Genomic DNA, 21,857 nt, shown 5'->3' on the forward strand with positions numbered 1-21,857 from the left:
AGTCTCTAGACTGTACTGTGCGTGTGTGTGTGTGTGTGTGTGTGTGTGTGTGTGTGTGTGTGTGTGTGTGTGTGTGTGTGTGTGTGTGTGTGTGTGTGTGTGTGTGTGTGTGTGTGTGTGTGTGTGTGTACGGGTGCGTGTGTTATTTGCTGACAGCTCCTTGTCAGTGTGGATTGTGTTCTCACAGCCTGTTGATAGGCTGGCCCATGCCACCACTCTCTTCAGTTTGTTTGTTTTGTTTTTCATTTCATCATCTTTTACAGTTGCCTCAAGAAATAGCGAAACGGAAACTTATTTTTAACTCGTTTGTTCATCTCAACGTCTGTGCACTCGTTAAGAAAAGATTTGTTTGCACTGTTTTATTTAATTCCTTGGTTAAAATGTTGTCCTAAAATGGTCTTATCTGTAATGGCATTTTTCCTTCACTTCATTCCATGTAACTTTTACTTTTTTATTTTTGTTTGTGTGCCATCCTCACTTTATGTGCCTCTCTTTTTTATTTAAAAACTCTCGCAGTCTCCCTCTACGGCCTATTGTTCTGTTGTGCCAACTGCTTGACTTATTACTCGCCCTCCCATGACCAAAATATGCTACCATGGCTTTAACCTCCCCCAGGTCCACAACTCCTCCATTCTGGAGGCGAGTCATGCGCTTGCTTATCTTCCTCCCTATTCCAGTATCTCCTACTAATTGCCACACGTTGTTGATTTACGTAACCCCCCCACCACCCCCCATAATTCCTCCCACGGCAGCCTTCGTCTTGTCCTGTTGTCAACTCAGTTGTTGCGTCCTTACCCCCACCCCCCGCCTGTTCATTTCCCATCTGCAATGCCATTCATCATCACTGAACTATGACGGTTGTGTCACTGCAGCCGTCGCTATGTGCCCCCCCCTCTCTCTTCTTTGCCCCCCTTTCTGCCCCAAACAGCTGAATGTGAATAAATGCTGCTACCCAGTGCTAGCCCCGCCCCCTGCCCGTGGGCTGTATTGGTGATCGGCCAGCCTGTCGTTGTCACTGCTGCTGCAGTGGATGTGAATGGGGCTAGTTAATTGATTTTATGAGCACCGTGTTAAAATGTTTACAGCTGTGTCCGAATCCTGGAAGCTGCCGGTTTGGAAGTTCATAACTGGGCAGTTTTAATAGATTTGTTTGTGGGGACTGCAACACAGAACATCCTTGTAGCACGATAAGCAAAGCGTTGTGCACTCCTCTCTAAAAGGAGACTTGGTTTCATTTGTTTGCCCCCAGACTGATGTGTACACTCTTTGGGGAGTAAAGCAGACAATCCAATGTGAGTCTGTGACTGGGGGGATGATCAATAGCATTCCTGTGCACTCTTGAACTGTGGCGTTGTTCTGCTTGAATGTTTTTTGTTTTTTTTGCTGCTGCTCCTTTTGTGTAGTAGCTTTGCTGAAGAGTTTCTCTCTCTCTCTCTCTCTCTCTCTCTCTCTCTCTCTCTCTCTCTCTCTCTCTCTCTCTCTCTCTCTCTCTCTCTCTCTCTCTCTCTGTCCTCAATTTCAGTACAATTCTTGGATGTTCTTGAATGTATGAGTAGGCACAATGATGTCCTGTTTCAACTCCCAAAAGAGCAGCTACTTCACACAAAATCATTCATGTCTTGGGTTTACTTTTTTGATGGTCTGTCCATTTCAGTTTCGGTCAAACATCTGACAGGGTTTAATTTTGTTTGTGTTATTTTAAAGGGGATTTATTTATATTTTTTGTTTTCAAGCACTTTATTTTTACAGATTTAAGTTATTACATTCCAGAAAAGAAAAGAACTTTGTAATGTCAATGTATTGGCTCCATGTTCTGTCTTATTTTTCCAATTTTTTTGAAGATATTTTTATTGTTGGCTGAATGTTTTAACGTGTTGAATGTCTGGAAAAATGTGATGTACTTATCCTTGAGCTTGAATAAATAAATGCAGGGGCTTTTTGTCTCTTTTCTTGCCTTGTAGTTACTGTTGTAGGCTACTGCTGTACTTACTGTTGTATTTACAGTTTTTAGTTGAGAAAGACAATGGAGAGAAGTTTTGCTGAAAAATATAATTTTTATTTATTAAATGTACCTGCAATATCACCTTTTCCCTCAAGAAAAAAAATCACTATGCCATACGGCCAAACATTACACCATGCAGAAATAAGTTAATGTCAAAGCTATACAAATTACATACATGAAAAGTAGCACAACAGAAAAAAATCAATAGGACATCATATTAATTGCGTTTGCAAATAAATACAAAAAAACACCTGTCATCACATCTCAAAATGAATATTCTTGATTTTCCAAAAGTGTTTTCAGAGAGCGGAAGACTTCAACACTTTATCCTTTTCCTGTTCACTCCTCTTCAGTAAGTCCAGATCATCACTTGCTCGTCCTTGTTAAAAGATATTAAAGACATTGTTATTGTTATAGTATAGTACATATGGTAGAACTATGCAGTCTTCCTGTGCTAGTAGGCTAGGTCTTGATGTTATGAATTTAGGCTGTTGGGATGTTATGATCGCTTTCATAGTGATCTTTTTTAGGACTATTATTACTGTGTGTGGGGTGTGTGTGTGTGTGTGTGTGTGTGTGTGTGTGCGCTTTCTCACGTGTACCTCGGACAATTTGGCGGCGTAAGGCAGCCTCCAGAGCTGGTGTGTAAATGTGTATGTGTATGTGTATTTGGAAAGCGCTTTGAGTCATCTTCATCGTTGTGATACTGCGCCATAACTACATGTTGTGTTGTATTGTATTGCACATGCACATGTCAACTGGCATACGAAGTGTTTTGCTATGTGCTTACCTGTCGAGGACAGCTCCACACTACTGGAGTCGTAGCTTCCTTTTCTTTTGCTGCATAGAAGATCAAGAGAGCATTATTTCACTTGTATTCATGGTACATGCATCGTTCATTCGGAAACTAAAACACATGCATACACTCTAAGACAATTTTTTGACCCACTTACAAACACGCTCAATCTCATTCTCTTTTAAATTACACACTAATACACATACACACACACACTGGTTACTTGCTTACTGTTGCATCCACATGCATGCACATGCATGCATGCATCTGTTACACACACACACACACACACACACACACACACACACACACACACACACACACACACACACACACACACACACACACACACACACACACACACACACACACACACACACACACACACTGGTTAGAGAGACATGCAGTGCAGCACATGTGAGGGAGAAGAACACATCAGTGCGATGACAGATCCATGACCCAGCAAAGGAACACATCTGCTCTCGTGGTGTTAACGGAGAGCAGACTAGCGTTAAGAGCAGACACAGGCAAATCTGCTGCCATTTGCGTAGGAATTACACGGCGGCAAATTTGTCTGAATAATTTCCGGTCTTCATTACCTTATCTTACACCTTTTTTACAAGTAAGATAAGTAACAGAACGAGAAATTACATAACAGAAAAGCCGTCAAGCTTAAATGCATGCGTATGTATACGGTACGTCAAGTGTAAATGCATGCGTATGTATACGTCAAGTTTAAATGCATGCGTATGTATACCTATAATAGTCCGCATAATGGCTGGGATCATAACTCTTTGACCTGTGCAGGTGTCGAGGGGGAAAAAAGGAGAAAAAAGAAAATGTTCCTTACTGCTTTTAAACAAACAAAAAATGCTCATGGTTAGGATTGTTCGAAGTCGGCAAAACACATGCTTGCCCCACTGTACATCTGAGCATTTCTCCGCCAGGGGGCTTATAATGAGCAACCAGAGTTACGCGGTAAAACCAAACCACTCTCTGTTAATTAGCTACCAAACCACCTACTTTAAGTAGAATACTTACCCCAATGTCACTGTGTGCACTTTAAAGTAGAATACTTATCCCAATGTCATTGTGTGCACGTTAAAGTAGAATACTTATCCCAGTGTCACTGAGTGCACGTTAAAGTCGAATACTTATCCCAATGTCACTGAGTGCACGTTAAAGTAGAATACTTATCCCAATGTCACTGAGTGCACTTCTCAACACAACTGCAGCCCACAACCATTGTTGACTTTTCAAACACATAAAAGGAGTCAACATATAAGAGATAAATAATTTGACATCTTACCGTGCTCTTCTGCAGCAGCAGCAGCCGATGATGAGGGCTATTAGTATTACACCCAAAGGCACCAGCACTGCTATCAGTATGATTGTCTGTTTATCTGAAATGTAAAAAAAGCACACATAAATGAAATTCCTGTATGGATATACCAGCTCACAATGATGGGTTTATAGAATTTTTTCATGTCGCTCTATAGTAGGCGATGTTAAAGGCTAATATATAATTACAGAAAGTCAGTTAAAAACATCCAATGTATGCTCATCATTACTGAGTCAGGGACACTGTTGAATGAGCAGAGTGCTTAGGGCACCAACCAGTGAGTGGGCCACCAACTACTTTGGGGCCTCTTAAATAAAGGGGGGCCTCCTTAACGGGACACTGTGTGAGATTTTTAGTTGCTTATTTCCAGAATTCATGCTGCCCATTCACTAATGTGTAATTCACTAATTTTTCATGAATACTGACCACCACCATCAAATTCAATGTATTCATTATGACTGGGAAAATTGCACTTTTCATACATGAAAAGAGGGATCTTCTCCAAGGTCTGCCATTTTGAATTTTCAGAAATAGCCATTTTTAGCTGCAAAAATGACTCTACTTGGACCATACTAGAAAATATTTGTTTATTACTTAGAAAACTTTCATGTAAAGATCAAATTTGGCAATAGGCAGCTCAGTGTCAATGAGCAGCATAGTTGCAGTACCCTTTTTGACCATTTCCTGCACAGTGTCCCTTTAAGGCCTCCAAAACCATAGTAGCAGCCGTGTACATAAGCACTACTTGAGAGCTTTTGGGAAACGCAGCCCAGAGTAAGGGTAGCATCTGTATTGGTGGTCTTGCGTTTGTGGAGGGCATACCTAGTCCGCCAGGGGTGGGCTGCTTCTCTATCTCGCAACTGGAGCCCTCAAAGCCCTCGGGACAGATGCAGGTGTAGCCAGGCTCCCCAACGGCCTCCTGACATGTGCCTCCATTCTCACAAGGGTGGGTGAGGCATGGACCCTCTGGGAGAGGAACAAGAACAAGAGTGTTGGTGTGGGTGGGTGGGACAGCATTGATTCACATTCCTCTGATCACTCATAAATAACAACCACATACACAAATGCAAGACCCGCTGAGAGAAGAAAAATGTGTGTGTGAGTGTGCATGTGTGTGTGTGCGGGGGAGAGGGGGAGAGAGAGAGAGAGAGAGAGAGAGAGAGAGAGAGAGAGAGAGAGAGAGAGAGAGAGGGTAGGGATGTCACTCTACATTCATGGACCACTCGGAAGAATACAATCAGCTTGGGTCATCACAACGCCACCGGCCTAATAGCCAATATGGCCATATACTGTAAATACAAACATTCTCACATGCACATAAAAACAAACAAGCGTACTGTAAGCATCCGGTCAACAAATTAGCACATGCGCAAATTCAAAATCACACACACACACACACACACACACACACACACACACACACACACACACACACACACACACACACACACACACACACACACACACAGATGTAGATGCATGCATTTGGTCCACTCACTTTTGTAACAGCCGCGGGTGAGGTTGTATATGGTGCAGACATCGGTGTCTGGGCAGCCCTCTGGTTGGCACACGGCCCCCAGGGCAGTACACTCACATCTTTGGCCACAGTCCTCTGTCACAAACCTCTCTTTCAGCTAGAGGGGGGGAGGCAGAGGGGTGGAAACAGGGTTGGGGAGGGGGGGAGGAAATAGGAAAGAGGGTTAACCTCAAAATGTCAACACAACATCAGCAACAGTAACAATACGCCTCCGAACAACACCATGTTGATCTGTTGTCGATTAGAAAAACAAACAAACAAATAAGCTTTGCTTCCCATTTTTGACTTGCAAATAAACAAAACACTGCAATAAAGCACAACATTTTATTCACAAAACCTGACAGCTCCAGTCCACGGACGCACAGCAATTTGATATGTTCAGTGTCTCCAAGTGATAATCTACCAACCATGAATCCTTTTTTTTTGCTTGCAATCTTTTCTTTAAACCCTGGAGGGTGCACCCAGGAATTGACTAAAATTGAAAGCGACCGCTAGTCTGTCAGGCTGTTTCTGATTCAGTGGTTTGTTCTTTTTTTAGGGCAATGGAAGCTGGAATCCAAATTTAGACCAGCAGGAAATGTGGAGTAACGAGATTATTCAAAAGGCAAATAGTATTAGGATATGTACACTACACACACACATACAGATGGCCAGGAGGGAGAAGACGTGCATGCACACACACACGCACACACACACACTGATGTCCATACCGGGTAATAGCGTCCGAGGAAGTCGCAGCCGCAGTCGGTGTAGGGAACGCAGACGTCTCCGCTCAGCACGTATCCAGCCGCGCACTGGCAGCCCTCCACACACTTGGTGAGCTCGCACTCGGAGGGGAAGGCCAGGTCGGCACAGGAGGACGGACAAGGGGACATGCAGCTGGAGTAGGTACTGTGGGGCCCACAGGCCAGTTCTGGAGGACACAAGCAAACACACAAACACACTTACAAATGCAGACAAGCACGTGCACAGTGCACACATACACAAATACACAAAATATGAAATCAGACATGCCCATACTGCACACACACACACACACAAAGACACAGGCACGAGTACAGACATACCTGTACAGCACTTTGTCTATTTGTTTTCTCTCCTAGTGTGCTTGTGTGCATACACAAAATCGCAGGCACACATACAGATATTCAAACAATATTAATACAGCAAACTAGTCATAAATTTAGTCATCTAGTCATACATATTCACTGTTGTAGAGATGTGCATATTTTCTAGGTTCTCAATCTGTCTGTGTTTGGTTTTTGGTCAGATTTTTTCTTAATTTTCATGTAGACATGACACAGTATATTATAGATGTGCATATTTCTATATCATCTAGGTATTTGATTTTTTTTCTAGTCGTGTTTGTGTGCGTGCTAATATGTGTTTGTGTACACATACAGCAGAAAATCACAGCACAAGTACACACATGAACCCACTTCTAGCAAAAGCAAAATAGTCCTGAATTTCACATGCAGACCTATATTTCCACTGTAATACAGATGAACCTATTTTGCAGGCATTTGAATCTGTTTTGTTTTCCCTAGCCGTGAGCATGGGTGCACATGTGTGTTTGTGTGCAGATGTGTGTTTGTGTGCACATGTGTGTTGGGTACATACCACAGCCCAGCTGTTTTCTCCAGGGCCCCAGCGAGACTCCTAGCTCCTGACAGGCCTGTGCGTAGAAGGCGTAACTCTCACAGCGCAGCGTTGCGTCTCCTTGCTCGGCGCACAGGTCAAACACGCAGTCTCTGCCGTTGCAGAAAGAAAAGTACAGAACATGCTGGATCAGAGGTGGCCAAACCCAAGGCCTGGGGGCCACATGTGGCCTGCTGAGCCATATCATCTGGCTCACAGAGCCTTTTTAAACCTTTTTTTTTTACAAAAGCCCCCTTGACCTCATCCTACGCCTCCCAACGTCCCCTTATTAAATAGAAAGCCCCCTGGGGGACCCCGTTGAGAAACACTACTTTATAGGAAAGGCAACTTTTAAATTCAAAGTGATACTCTCATCCAACATTCTTCAAATGTGTCACTACCCGCGACAGTGGGTTTGACATTACCTAAGGCTGCTGTACATACATCGAAATGCACTTCACTACAGTCTGCCTCTGTTTGCTCAATATGGCATCATCCAAAGTGTTAAGATAACATGAAGACTTGAACTGTCTATCGCGTTTGTGCAGCAGAACTTTGCAAGCTAACTCATGAGTTGCTTTACTGACAGATTAGGGTTGGGTTGGTTTTGGTCAGGGCACAGCAGTGCATTTTCTTGTTTAGCAACAAAAGTTCGTCACAGCAACCGAAAAATGGCGACACATCGGCAAAAGCAAAGGTGCACAAAGGTGCTTAACCGCGGTGGTGAGCAGATTGACTTAACTCGCAAAGGCGTTGCACCTCAACACAAAATGCACTGGCATGAAATAAATATGCCTTTGCATGATGCCAGTCTGGTTTGCTCAGTGCACAGCTCAAACAGCCAGTCGCTGCCATGCAGAAAACGTGCACGCTAGATAAATACTACTCGTTCTGTACGTCTGCCTCCCCTGCACACTCTTCCCAGACACTTTGGAGGCCAAAAGGAATTCACAAGTACTGTACAGGACAGTATAGCTGACATACACACACACACACACACACACACACACACACACACACACACACACACACACACACACACACACACACATGTACACTCGGACTCAGAGGCAAGGTATGTGCATACATACTCTCATACACACACAAACATACCATGCATGCATATGTATACACATAATGTGCACAGTTGGCAAGCCAAAAGAAAATACTGTCACACACACAGACAAGACAGGATTTCAGACGAACACACATGAATACATGGCCTGTCTCACACACAAATATACCACTGCAAATACAAACACACGCACTGCTGCACTACATCACACACACGCTCACACACGCACACACACACACGACACACACACACACACACACACACACACACACACACACACACACGCTCACACACGCACACACACACACGACACACACACACACACGACACACGACACACACTGTCTGGTGTTGGGAACTCACTCCTGGAAGGCCTGGGGCTTGACGGTAGCGTGGCAGGCCTGGAAGGGGCCCGCGGGGTCGGAGAGGGCGCCACATTGCCTGCTGGTGTTCAGCTCTGCCAGCTGGGCCTCCGTGCAGCCCGTGGTCTCGAAGCCGGTGTCAGGCTCCTCTTCCTCTCTGACATCACGCCTGAGTCACACCAAGAGGAGACGAGGATGGGGGGGTGGTGGGGTGGCAGAGAAGAGATACACACAAGTTTGTCAGAGGACGCGCTCAACTTCTTGGAAAAAATGAATGACTTTGGGTGCGCGATAAAAGGTATCAACTTCAAGAAGTGGTATGACGCACTGATGAAGGCTTGAGAGCCGAAACGAGTTTGCTTGTGGACATGGTGGTAATTCATGAATAAATAATGAGACTTAGCTTGTGAGTGCGGATTTTTCTTCTATAGATACACACACACATGGTCACCATTAACCTTGCTTCCTCATTTTGCAGTGTGTTCATGAGTTTTTTTCAAATCAGGGGATTGCAGGTTTGAAACCCGCCCTAAGCAGTCGGTAAATTGCTCATGGGCAAGGCGCCTACAGTAACCCAAAATTGCTCCAGGGACTGTAACCACCACTCTGTACTGCACTGTCATATAATGTAAGGCAATTAGAAATAGATCGTCATTAAACTTGCTTTATATTTTAGAAGTTTTTTGGTGCTGTGTTTCTTACCATTTTTGTCACTTTATTCATCTGACTTTTATGTAGTTAAACTCTCATTCAATTTGTGCAATCCAAACTGAATTTCATCAATGCAAGGTACAGTAGGCATAAAAGGCTAACAAGTAGGAGTGTCATTCACAGATAAGATGGCCGATCTCTGTGCACCTCTGCATTGTCAACTCACACTTGGGCAGTGACGCAGGTTAGCCATACAACCTTCCATCACGCCCAGGAATAGCCTCGCGAGCCATCCTACGTACTTCCGCCAAAGGATTGGCTCCAATACTGTAGTCTGGCCGTGCTTCTCTGTGGAGTGCTTGCAGCAGTAGAATTTTGATTGCAACGCCCCCCCAGAAAACAGCCAATAATCGAATACGCCCCCCACGTGGGGACGAAAGGGGGAGAATGCTCGTGACAATGACGTACACATCTGCGCCAGAGCCATTGGTCTGCGCTATGTTGTTGTTGAGTAACTGCCAGCGATTGGGTGAGAGGTGTCCAATAATTTCAAACTATAACTGAGTGCAAACTTCCTGCTTTCTACAATCGCTTCAGAGCAAACAAATGCCAGACCATAAATACGAAATGAAATGGTAGTATTATGGGATGGTCAGGACCAGGCTAGCCCAGGAATGGTCTTTCGTTCCATTCCTTCCCTGTCTCACCTGTGCAGGTGCACTCTCTCGGGCAGGTCTGACATGTGGACCCTTTCTCCCGCCCTGTCGGACACTCGCCAGCTGTCTCCGAACTCGTCGAGGTTACGTGTCAGGGTGCCGTCGGGCTTCATGTACTCGTTGTTGCTGCGCCCGTCGTAGTTGCCACACAGGCCACGCACCAGATCTCTGTAGGTGCTGGGCAGGATCACCTCTGAGAAGAGAGGAGAGGAGAGGAGAGAAGAGAAGAGAAGAGGAGAGAAGAGAAGAGAAGAGAAGAGAAGAGAAGAGAAGAGAAGAGAAGAGAAGAGAAGAGAGGAGAGGAGAGGAGAGGAGAAGAGACAACCTAAGAGAAGAGTGGAGTAGAGAGGAGAGAAAAGTGGAGGAGAGAAGAGTGGAGAAGAGAAGAGAAGAGAAGAGAAGAGAAGAGAAGAGAAGAGAAGAGAAGAGAAGAGAAGAGAAGAGAAGAGAAGAGAAGAGAAGAGAAGAGAAGAGAAGAGAAGAGAAGAGAAGAGAAGAGAGGAGAGGAGAGGAGAGGAGAGGAGAGGAGAGACGAGACGAGACGAGAAGAGAAGAGAAGAGAAGAGAAGAGAAGAGAAGAGAGGAGAGGAGAGGAGAGGAGAGGAGAGGAGAGGAGAGGAGAGACGAGACGAGACGAGACGAGACGAGACGAGACGAGAAGAGAAGAGAAGAGAAGAGAAGAGAAGTAAGTAAATGGCTTTTCTTTTAGCTTCCTTGCCATCTTATTGAGATCGACATACATGGTTGTGAGGCAATACTGGCAAATACACTGATTCAAATGATTTGATGGATTTTGTGCCGGTGTTACAGACTATCTGGGTCCCCCGTATCAACTGGCGAGTCCAGATGATAGAAACACAGCGATTGGTCAAAACGAAAGTCTATCAATCTTGCTCTGAATGAATACGCCCTAAATTAAGAGTGACATTTACTTACAACCAATAACCATTGCTTCTAGCATCTGCAATCGCCAGTTATTACGGACCAAGATAGTCTTTCACACCGGTCAACGAGGTCGCAGTGGCAGCCACCAGGAAGACATTGTTGAGGCCTTATTACAACACTGTCTCTCTCTCTCTCCACCAGTGCAGACAGTCTACTCACGCTGGCAGTCAGAGCACACAGCTGCGGAGGATCAGGAAAACTCACAGCTTGTTGCCACTCCAAACAAACACAGACAATGTGAGTGATAGCAGCAGCACAGTGCTGTGCTGTGCTGTGCTGTGCTGTGCTGGGGTGCATTTCTCGAAACCGTAGTCACTAACTAGGTTATGCTACTTTGTTGTTTGCAATGCAATTTCCCATTGACAACTACTCAAGTTGATAACTGGCTAACAACTGTGCTTTCGAGAAACGCACCCCTGTGCAGTGATGTGCTGTGCTGTGCTGTGCTGTGCTGTGCAGTGATGTGCTGTGCTGTGCTGTGCTGTGCTGTTCTGGGGTCTTCTGTGGTGAGAAGGGGTGGGGGGGCTGGCTAGGCCATGACAGCAGTGCTATCTTGCTCAGATTAGACATGGCCAGCAGGTTAGACAGATCCGGATTGTTGTGCCCATGGCCATCTCCTGTTTCTGTGCAAGAATCAGGGAGATAGATATCTGACCCATGTCAGCACTTCCCTGTCTGCGCCGCCACTGTCTCTATCTCCGCTTCATCTGGAGGTGGGCCAGCTCTCCAGCCACACTCGGCTCTCAAACACCCTCATTGTGGGCTGTGTTGCGTTCGGGGGGGAAAAAAACCTCGCTCTTCTACACGAGCTGGCACAAAACCAAGGTGTGGGCGTGTTGAGGGTTTGAATTCTTCAAATGAGACATTGGGAAAAAAGAGAAAAATGCCCACAGGAATGTATTCCTAGATCAAAATTGCTACTCAAAATGGCCTTACCGGTAATTTTGTTCCTCCGAAACAAATGAGGCCTTATTTTAAGCGCGCTGTAGGTACATAATGAATAGTAGTGTTTCTCAACGGGGTCTCTACAGCCCTCTCCTGGGGGCGTTAGGAAGCCCTTGGGGAGCGTTGAGGTGGATAAAGCCTATTGTCTATAAAGTATATTGTCTTTTTAATACTGAGGGAGGCGTTGGGCGGCGTATGATGAGGTCAATGGGGTGAGAACCACTGCTGTATTAGATTTAGCCTAATGTTAGTATATGATCATGTCTGCATATACACGTATGTGTAGCATACGGATGGTATTGAACAGAAAGGTCATTGTCACCATATAGTACACAATGTGAACACTGATGAGACTGAATGCATGATGCCACTCATTAGTGAACATGTAGAGTAATATGTGATGATCCTCACCGGCTTGGCTGTTGCCATCGAAGCGGACGGTCAGGCCAAAGTCTGTGGAGAGCTGGAGGAAGCGGGAGTTCATGGCCACGGTCAGGCCAGATCTGGGATTCACAGGTGGGACCACCTTCTCTCCATTGATCTAACAAAAGACCAAGCACACAATACATCAGACCATGACAATAGTAAAAAAACATAATCAAAAACAGAAAAAGAGACACAAGCATAAATACAGTGAAAAAAGACAAAGATATTTAAACAGATAGTCCTTTCAACTAAATTTAAATGTATGAATACTGCTGTGGGCTGATATATCTTTCAGCTCCATTTCCTTCTGAGTTTCGGGACAATTTATGAGATTATTTAGAGAATGAGATTTTGCAAATGTGCAAGTCATGTCAATGAATTTGGACTAATAAGTAAATGTGCACCGATGTCTGAGTAAAAAATAACATGACCAATTGCAGCAATTGCAGGTGTTATCTGAGTAGCATTATGTTCAGTGGTTTTTGGATTTTATTATTAAAGACATCTCAGTTTTCATAGACCAGAATTGAATAAATGTCCCTGAATATTGGAAAAAAGATTGTTGCTAGGCAGATTAAGTGTAGTGTTTATGGAAATGAGCCATCTGCCCATATCTCTCTCTCTCTCTCTCTCTCTCTCTCTCTCTCTCTCTCTCTCTCTCTCTCTCTCTCTCTCTCTCTCTCTCTCTCTCTCTCTCTCTCTCTCTCTCTCCCCCTCCCTCACCAGAAGTGTCTTCTTTTGAAGCATGCGGACATTGATGTCATACACGTCCACGTAGACCTCGTGCAGGAAGGACACACGTCTGTTGCCGCCCCGGCGTGCGTTCTTGCCGCGCACGGTGAAGGGCGTCAGGTTGTTGGGCAGGTTGTGTCCTTGGGTGAGGACGTAGGTGTACGGGCCCTGGTAGTGGTGGTTCAGGTTGTCAAAGGTTCGATAGTGGGGGTCTCCAGATATGGAGCACTTATCAAACTCTGCAGAGCAAAGAGGGACACGGAGAACACACAGAAATAATCTCTTGTTAAACATGCTATAATGTTGGCAAACACAATCTCAAGGTAACACTTGCCCATTCAAATGAAGTGTGAAAAGAAGGCAGGCGTGTGTTATGTAATTACAATGAAAGGAAAGCACTGTGTGTGTGTGGTGTGGTGTGGTGTGGTGTGGTTTGGTGTGGTGTGGTGTGCGAGAGAGAGAGAGAGAGAGAGAGAGAGAAAGAGAAAGAGAGAGAGAGAGAGAGAGAGAGAGAGAGAGAGAGAGAGAGAGAAAGAGAGAGAGAGAGAGAGAGAGAGAGAGAGAGAGAGAGAGAGAGAGAGAGAGTGAATATGTTTAAATGTTCAAATGTGTGTCTTAGTGTGTGGGTGGTGTGGTGTATTAGTGTGTGGGTAGTGTGGTGTATTAGTGTGTGGGTGGTGTGGTGCAGTAAAGAAGCAGGCACTCACTCTCTGGCTTGCAATACACTTCGCCGTCTTTGTCCAGTGCACAGATGGACTTGTCGTTGCACTTGAAAGCTTCACATTTCAGAACACCTCCCGGAGTACAGCTGCACTTCTTATCACAGTTACCCGTAATCCAGGAGTCTCCCACCTGAAACAAGAGAGTTCATTGCACATGAGGGTACATGTTTCTATTTATTTGTATCAACTGAAATTCATTCAATGGATCTCCACAAGGAAGTAGCCCCTTAAAGGATAAATTCAGTCAATTTCAACACGCAGTTTTAATGCTCACTTTACCCTGGACTTGTCAGTACCTGAGTTTTTTTTTCTTCTTGAGCCTTTTCTGAGATACTGGCCATTGTAATGGGGGCAGCGCTTTGTTTACATTAAAAAAAAAACATTTTTATTTATTCCCAAAAACATCCAAAAGGTTATACAACATCAGCAGACAACTATCAAACAGCGGCACCTTTTGGGAAAATATTTTGGAGTAGGCCTATATTATTTGAAAAAAAAAAAGTAAACAAACGCTGCCCCAATTAGAATAGCTCATATGTCTCGGAAAGGGCTGAGCCGAAAAATGTGGCATCACCGGGTACTGACAAGTCAAAGGTAGCGTGAGCAATACAACAGCATATTGAAATTGACTGAAGTGGTCCTTTAACAGAGACCGCTCCACCACTGGAACGTTGCAATAGTCATATACTACCATAGTACTACACCACTACAAGAGCGCGCACAGGACCTTTTGTAATACATTACGACTTTGCCATTCTGGTAACAGCTAATTTATAAAAGGGGCCGTGTCTTAAGGGATTAATACAATGTCATCCTTCTCTGTTATATTGCTGCTCTTCAAATAGCCCCCACTCTTGCTGTAGGAATAACCTGAAGGAGGAGGAGTAACAAACTGTAGGATACTGCACTACTCGTAGATTGATCGTTGACCTGTGGTACTTTCGTGTTCAACACTGAAATCAGTATTTTAATTAAATGATCACTTACTTCCTGATGGCACTTGCCACAAACATTTCACCTGTAGCCCTTTTAACTAAAATGAAAGTAAACAGGTCGATGTAATGTGATGCTTGATGGCTTTCTTCAACAGAGAAAACTCTGGTGGAAAACAGTACAGAGTGGTTCCTCGCCACACATCCTGTTGATTCACTGTGGTGTGCAGCATGAGGGCATGCGGGCTATATGCTGTAAACCCCCTGCATGCTTTCAGAGTGTAGATGCAACCTCAGCGCGAAGGCGCTGTTTGCACACGAATCCAGTCAAGTCGGTTGTCTGTAAAGTCTCACACCAAGTGCATGTGGTTGCTTTGATGATGATAATGATGATGATGAATCGTTCATCATGAGCGCTGCAGGTGATGTGTGTGCAGGGGGCGGATCTAGCCATTTTGTGGCCCTAGGCAAAATATTAACATGGGACCCTCAAAAGTCATTCTTGAAACATGAGGGCCTTAGAACTTTTGATACTATTTCATTTATTTGTCTCATATATGTTTTTCAATTGCATAAGGGCCAAATTAAGATCAGGTCTACTATTTTGTGTGTTTACCTCAACTGATGTTACAGTTGGGCCCCCCTATGGAGGGCTGATTTGGTCAGGGCCCTTGGCAATTCAATTGCCTAGGTTTGCCTAGTGGGAAAAACGCCTCTGTGTGTGTGGGTGCGCTACTGGTTGTTGTGAGCGAGCATGCATTTTGTTGGCATTCTGCTGTGCTGCACCACCAAGGGCTGTGTCTTTTTTTCTTTGTTTTTACTTACGTCATGGTACTCTCCGTTGTCCATACAGCCGCAGTTGGATAGAGCCACACACTTGCCATCACTGAGCACAAAGCCTGCGTCGCACATGCAGCCCTCCACGCACTGGGTGGGCGGCTGCGAGCAGAACATGGGGAAGAGGTCGGCACAGGTCGGGGGGCAGGGAGGCGTGCAGTCGGAGTAATAGCTGTTCGGGGGACAGGGGAGAGCTGCAGGGAGACAAGCACACGTGCACAAAACACACACAGAAACACACATCACAAAACACATACAGAAACACACATCACAAAACACACACAGAAACACACATCACAAAACACATACAGAAACACACATCAGAACAGTGAATCATTGTGGGGGGGAAACAATTATAATACTGTAGATACCCAAAGTCATGAGGTTTTCTGTCAGCTAGTCTTTCTTCATCAACTTCTTCAAATGCTGGATGCTGTTTTAGACATTAATATTCTTTTCAAGAAATTCCTTGTTTGACAAAGCTTTGCAAGGGCCCGCACACCTTGAAAGTTTATTTTTCAGCAGGTACAGCTTTTTATGGTACTTCCAATCTGACAACTGATGGGGGAAAGAAACAGCTAAAAATAACCCTTAACCTCCCCTGACTTACGGCAGAAGGTGCTGTTCCTCCAGCTGATGGTGACGCCAGCGCTCTGGCAGGCCTGGGCGTAGGCCTCTACGTTGTCGCACAGGGTGGCCTCCATGCCGTCGTACTCGCACATGTCGTACACGCAGTTGCCGATGAAGGGCTCGGGCGGCAGCACCGAGTGGCACGGCTTGAACTTGTCGGACAGGATGACACCGGAGCACTGGGCCTCGAAGCCGGCCTCCTCAGATGGGGAGCAGTCGGGGTGGATGTCCGGACGGGTGTCTGGCTTGCACCTGAAGAGGAGGACGAGGAGAGCACACAGAGGTGTCAAAAGTAGAAGTCAATTCATGATGTAAGTACATTAGTACACGTACATGGAGTGCATGGTGATAGTCGAGGGGTGGTCACCCTGGGCCTAAAGCTATATCTAACTATATCTAAAGCTAAATCTAGCTCGCTGAATTATTTAAAAACATGTTGTTTTTGACGTACTGCATAGGGACCCACTACAGGTCGTTGCACAGTGAGCAATTAGCTCCGCTCTTGCCAGTACATGACATTACTCTACGTACATAGATGTTATACCAGTTCACATCTGGGGGGAGGATGAAGAGAAAGATAGATGGTCAAGGACAATTGAAGGAATGTGTAAGAACTACATGGTACCGCAGAAACTAGGGCGCTGTTTGACCGTGACCTGTGATAAAATCGATGAAGTCATGCAAAAAGCGTGGGCTTCATTAATTTTTGGGATGCTAGAATTCCTATTCAGCATGACGCCTCAGTGATGTTTTGGGTCGCTTTGCCCTGTGCTCTTGCCTGTTATGACAAGTGCCTGTAAAATAAACTCCCTTTTTTGAGCTGATCCTTTTGAATGCCTGTCATGCTTTGCTATCAAAACAAAACGCTCCTAAAACAAACATGATCACACAACAAACATGCCCACGAATGCATGCCCTCTCGCCAGCACGCACGCACGCACGCACGCACGCACGCGCGCACATCCAACGTTTTTTCCCTTGAACTGAAAGAACTATTTTCAGTTGTTTAAACAAAAGCAGCCCTGATTCACACATTTCCTGCACCAGGCAGTACAGTTCCTAATCGCAGGGAAGAGCGCAAGCGTTTTTTTTTCTCTGCACTTTTCTGCTCATGAATGACACTCATTGTTGGAGGGTAACCCAAGCCCCGAGGTAACTTTTCCACTATTTGAAGTCTGCAGCCTCTGGGACACAATGCTGCATTATTGAGCAGGGGCCCCGGGTTCTTGTAATGTGAGCGTGTCCTATTTTGCCTGGCAGTGCAGGCCAGCCAGGGGGCCTTGCTCCTGATCAGCCTCCACAACAACTGCATTCAGGCCTAAAGGCTTCTCAGCTCCGCTCAGCTCCACTCGCTCACCCGGGATCGCTGTCTCCCTCCGATTTCCAGCTATTGCCCAGCTCAATGACGTCTTTGGCCGGCTTACCACCCGGCATCAGATTATCGTCCGCAGCGTCGCCGTTGTAGTTTCCGCACATGCCACAGACCTGCACACAAGGTTGAAAATGGATTAAAAAATATAGTGATGGGTTTTTTTGCAACTGGGAAAAATTTTAATCAAACTCCAATTTACGTTGGCAAAATAGCCAACACAATCGTTTTTTAAACTCAGGAATTCATGGATGTGCTTGATTAAAATGTGATGCTGTGAAGTGTAATACCATCTAACCTTATCAAAGTAATCGCCTGGCACAGTGATTTCCAGGTGGTGTACACCATCGAACTTGACAATGAGGCCGAAGTCGGTATCCAGCACTGTGTAGACGCCGCTGGTGGCGATACGAGCCGGTGCCCCTGGGATGGCCATGGGGGTGCGAACCCTTCGCCCGTTCAGCTGGAGATGAAACAAAAGGAGGGAGTGAATGTGAGGCTTCAAAATCATGTAGCGTACGGAAGAACTACCGGTACACACTGATGAGTTACCTTTTTAAAAGATTGTTTTGGCTTTTTGGGCCTTTATTTTCAGATAGTGAAAGTGAAAAGAGGAAAGGAAGTGAATGTGGAGAGAGAGATGGGGAAGGGTTAGGAAATGACAGAGGCTGGATTCAAACATGCGTGCCTCTGGGCATGCAAGCCCATAAGTGGGGGAGCTTAGCGCGCGCTGTGCCACAGTGCCACCCGATGAGTTCCCTTTTAATCCAATTTGATTTCTGTGACGTTTCGGGCCACCACGGTCCTGACTTTTTGACCTTACATTTGGCTAAAAAGACATTGCGTGAGATCTGACTAGGTTTCAAAATCATCCAGTCTAGTGAAGTGTAACCATATACACAATACTCGAGATCAGAAGCATTGTAAACTGTGCCATATGTTTTGGGTTGGAATTGGACAGAAAAGGTGTGTTTGTAGGATTTTCAGATATGTACTGTTGCTTGTGCTGTTACCATATTATTACGAACATTTTGCCACGAGACAGAGAGCAAATGTTAATTTATTACTATTATTATTACATTACACTTAGCTGATACTTTTATCCAATACGACTCACAGGTATGTACTGGTACAGGGTATTCAGGTATTTACAGGGCTTCAGTCATGGACGGAAGTGTAGGGAGAGCTAAGGGTGAGATTCAAACCTGCAACCCTCTGATCCTAAGACCAACTCCCTAACCATTAGGCCACGGCTGCCCCAACGTCTAAATGTTCACTCGTCAGTATGTAAGAAAATTGCACAAATACATTATGCAGTGTTTAACATAATGAGCAAGTGGATGATTTGGACAGAGCCAGAGACTCCCCCTCATGTTATTGTGAAAGAGTAAGTGCCAGCCACGGGAGTCAATAGAAGCTATTTTTAGACGAGCCCATCAATATGCTTGTCAAGCTCCTGGGCGCCTCTGTCCTCTAAACCAGGACATGGCAGATGGGATGCCCTGGCTCATTGGGCTAAGGTGCCATACATTAAATCCAAGGAACTGGGTTCGAGTCCGAAATGAAGTCATTTTCCAATCTTTCCCAATCTCTCTCAATCTTTCACCATCTCTCTCTGTCCAATTACTTCCCTGTCACTCTCTCACACTGAAATATCGATGAAGGCATAGAAAAGGACCATAAAATATCTGTCTAAACTAATAATGAGTGCGTATACATGCAGTTCAGTATCCCGAATATGATCGGGATATTAAGTATCCCGAATTTGCGTTTGAGCATATAAACACCTCAGTATCCCGAATAAGCCCTTATTCGGGATACTGAGAAATCGGGATATGCTAGGTGGAGTATTCCGCAAGAAGCCGGGATACTGACGCATGTAAACACCTTATCCCGAATACAGGGGCTTCTCATAGAACACTGTTGCTGGTATCCAGGCTACACACATTTGAGGAGAATTCTATAATGGCCAAGAATGTAGATTGGGATATAACGTTCTGTGCTCATATAAACACATTATCCCGAATATGATCATAACCGGGATATGCCTCATATTCGGGATACTGAACTGCATATAAACGCACTCACTGCCCTACAAAGGGAAATTGCAGTAACTATGCCAACCTCAAAACTCAGAAAAATATCTATATATAAAACGGGACACGGTTGGGCCATATACAGCTTTGTTACAAGATAAAGGAGGTGTAGCCAATGTCCATTTCCAGTCTAAATTCAAGTGTGATAGATTGTATAGTTACTGCACTGTCATGTGTCACTGTCAAACACCATGGTGACAAAAAAGTGACTATTCCCATGTATTTTTACACAGTCACTTTCATTAAAAAGAAGTTTTTTAAACAAAAGAACAGCATGGCGGATGGATGACGGCGTCTCTCACCAGCGCTCGGCCGCTCTTGCTGAGTGTGACGTTGGCCCCTGGGAGGTAGACGGTGGCCGATCGTATATAGGAGGCCTCGGGCTGGCCACGCTCCTCGTTCTTGGCCACGATGGTGAAGGGCGTGACCTGGGTGGTGTTGCAGACCGACACCAGCGTGTAGGTGCACGTGCCCATGAAGGTGTGCATGACGCCGTCGAAGGTGTAGTAGTGGGGGTCGCCCGCTACGTGACACACGCCCACCCCTTCAGAAAGGACAGTCAGGCTGATTACTGTACAGCAATAATCATGCAGCTTGTCAAAAAATCAGACGAGGTGTTAGACGAGCAGGCCTTAGACAAACAAGAGCTCTCAACATTGTCTACAGTTTCATATCAGTACCTGGCCCTGGACTCTGGCCAAATGCCACTTAGCTACAAGTATCATGCACGCTTTAAAGATAAAAGCATGAGATTGTGAGTGCAAACAGCATAATCTCTTTCAATCTTGTTTTTCCCCAAGATTTTAAGATACGCCAAGCGCTCAGAGAGTGTTATAATAAAGCCTAGATAACGACAATGTGATTATCTAGGCAGATCTAAAACAGACATCCTTTTCCAAATATTCTTAGGCGCCAAATGATTTACCAGGAGTTCAAAACACAATATAGCATGCTCCAAAGTTTGGAATATGAGGAAATGGTGTACACATAAGGGCATATTGGTATGTAATTACTATGTTGGGGGGGGGCTTTTGTGCTTTATTTATGATAGGACAGTGACAGAGGGACAGGAAACGAGTGGGGTCAGAGACACGGTGAGGTGATTGGTGAGGTGAAGGCAAATGACCCAGGCCGGAATCGAACCCAGGTCGCCGGCGTGGTAACCTAGTGCTCTAACGTTACTGAACAATAATTACTTTGGACATGGACAGACATCAGACATCCAGTTAACGTACCGCTTGAGTGACAGCCCAGCTCCCCATCGTAGATCTTACACTCCTGGGCCGGGCTGCACTGCCAGGGCTCACAGGTGATGTTGTTGAAGGGACCACAAGAACAGCGCTCAGAGCACTCCTTATTAGTGAACCAGTTGTCTCCAACCTAAACTCACACCATACAAGTACACATACAAATGTGTTTGTCAACTTTACTGTCACTACACATGCATAAATAGAAATACATAATGAAATGCATGCAAACACACACTCGCATGAGCACAAACACACACACACAAACACCCCCCCACAGACACACACGCATGCACGCATGCACGCACGCACGCACGCACGCACGCACAGATACACTCATACACACACACACACACACACATACACACACACACACACACACACACACACACACACACACACACACACACACACACACACACACACACACACACACACACACACACACACACACACAAAGGGGCCCAATCCCAGCTGTGTGTGGCAGCCGTACCGGTCGGTAGTTGTTGTCCTTGTCAGTGCAGCCACACTGGTTGAAGGGCACACACTTGTCACCGCTGAGCACCAGGCCTTTATCGCACACGCAGCCCTCCACACAGCGCTCAGCACAGGTGTCAGCAGAGCCGGGCTCCTGGCAGCTGGCGGGGCACGCGTTGCCACACAACTCATAGTGGCTACCAGCGGGACACTTCAGAGCTGCAGCAGACAGCAGGGAGAGGGAGAGGGAGAGGGAGGGAGAGAGGGAGAGAGAGAGAGAGAGAGAGAGAGAGAGAGAGAGAGAGAGAGAGAGAGAGAGAGAGAGAGAGAGAGAGAAAAATAGAGGGAGAGGGAGAGGGGGAGGGAGAGGGAGAGGGAGAG

General features: G+C 45.5%; 1 protein-coding gene across 1 annotated transcript in view; it reads right to left on the reverse strand.

Moving 5' to 3' along the window:
• Nucleotides 1-2,034: 2,034 nt before the first annotated feature.
• zanl (zonadhesin, like) overlaps nt 2,035-21,857 on the reverse strand; it is a 62,855-nt gene continuing 43,032 nt past the window's right edge. Inside the window, exons 91-110 of the mRNA XM_063187632.1 lie at nt 21,493-21,695; nt 20,988-21,132; nt 20,055-20,296; nt 17,955-18,119; nt 17,645-17,772; nt 16,268-16,539; nt 15,646-15,851; nt 13,874-14,018; nt 13,158-13,405; nt 12,420-12,549; nt 10,110-10,311; nt 8,753-8,920; nt 7,298-7,428; nt 6,388-6,590; nt 5,639-5,774; nt 4,963-5,106; nt 4,108-4,201; nt 3,556-3,597; nt 2,793-2,842; nt 2,035-2,381 (exon numbers count right to left, since the gene is read on the reverse strand). Of these exons, the coding sequence (XP_063043702.1) occupies nt 2,302-2,381; nt 2,793-2,842; nt 3,556-3,597; nt 4,108-4,201; nt 4,963-5,106; nt 5,639-5,774; nt 6,388-6,590; nt 7,298-7,428; nt 8,753-8,920; nt 10,110-10,311; nt 12,420-12,549; nt 13,158-13,405; nt 13,874-14,018; nt 15,646-15,851; nt 16,268-16,539; nt 17,645-17,772; nt 17,955-18,119; nt 20,055-20,296; nt 20,988-21,132; nt 21,493-21,695 (3,134 nt within the window). The 3' untranslated portion in view covers nt 2,035-2,301. The remainder of the gene's footprint in view (nt 2,382-2,792; nt 2,843-3,555; nt 3,598-4,107; nt 4,202-4,962; nt 5,107-5,638; nt 5,775-6,387; nt 6,591-7,297; nt 7,429-8,752; nt 8,921-10,109; nt 10,312-12,419; nt 12,550-13,157; nt 13,406-13,873; nt 14,019-15,645; nt 15,852-16,267; nt 16,540-17,644; nt 17,773-17,954; nt 18,120-20,054; nt 20,297-20,987; nt 21,133-21,492; nt 21,696-21,857) is intronic.

The sequence above is a fragment of the Engraulis encrasicolus genome, chromosome 21, assembly GCF_034702125.1.
Source record: "Engraulis encrasicolus isolate BLACKSEA-1 chromosome 21, IST_EnEncr_1.0, whole genome shotgun sequence".
NCBI lineage: Eukaryota > Metazoa > Chordata > Actinopteri > Clupeiformes > Engraulidae > Engraulis > Engraulis encrasicolus.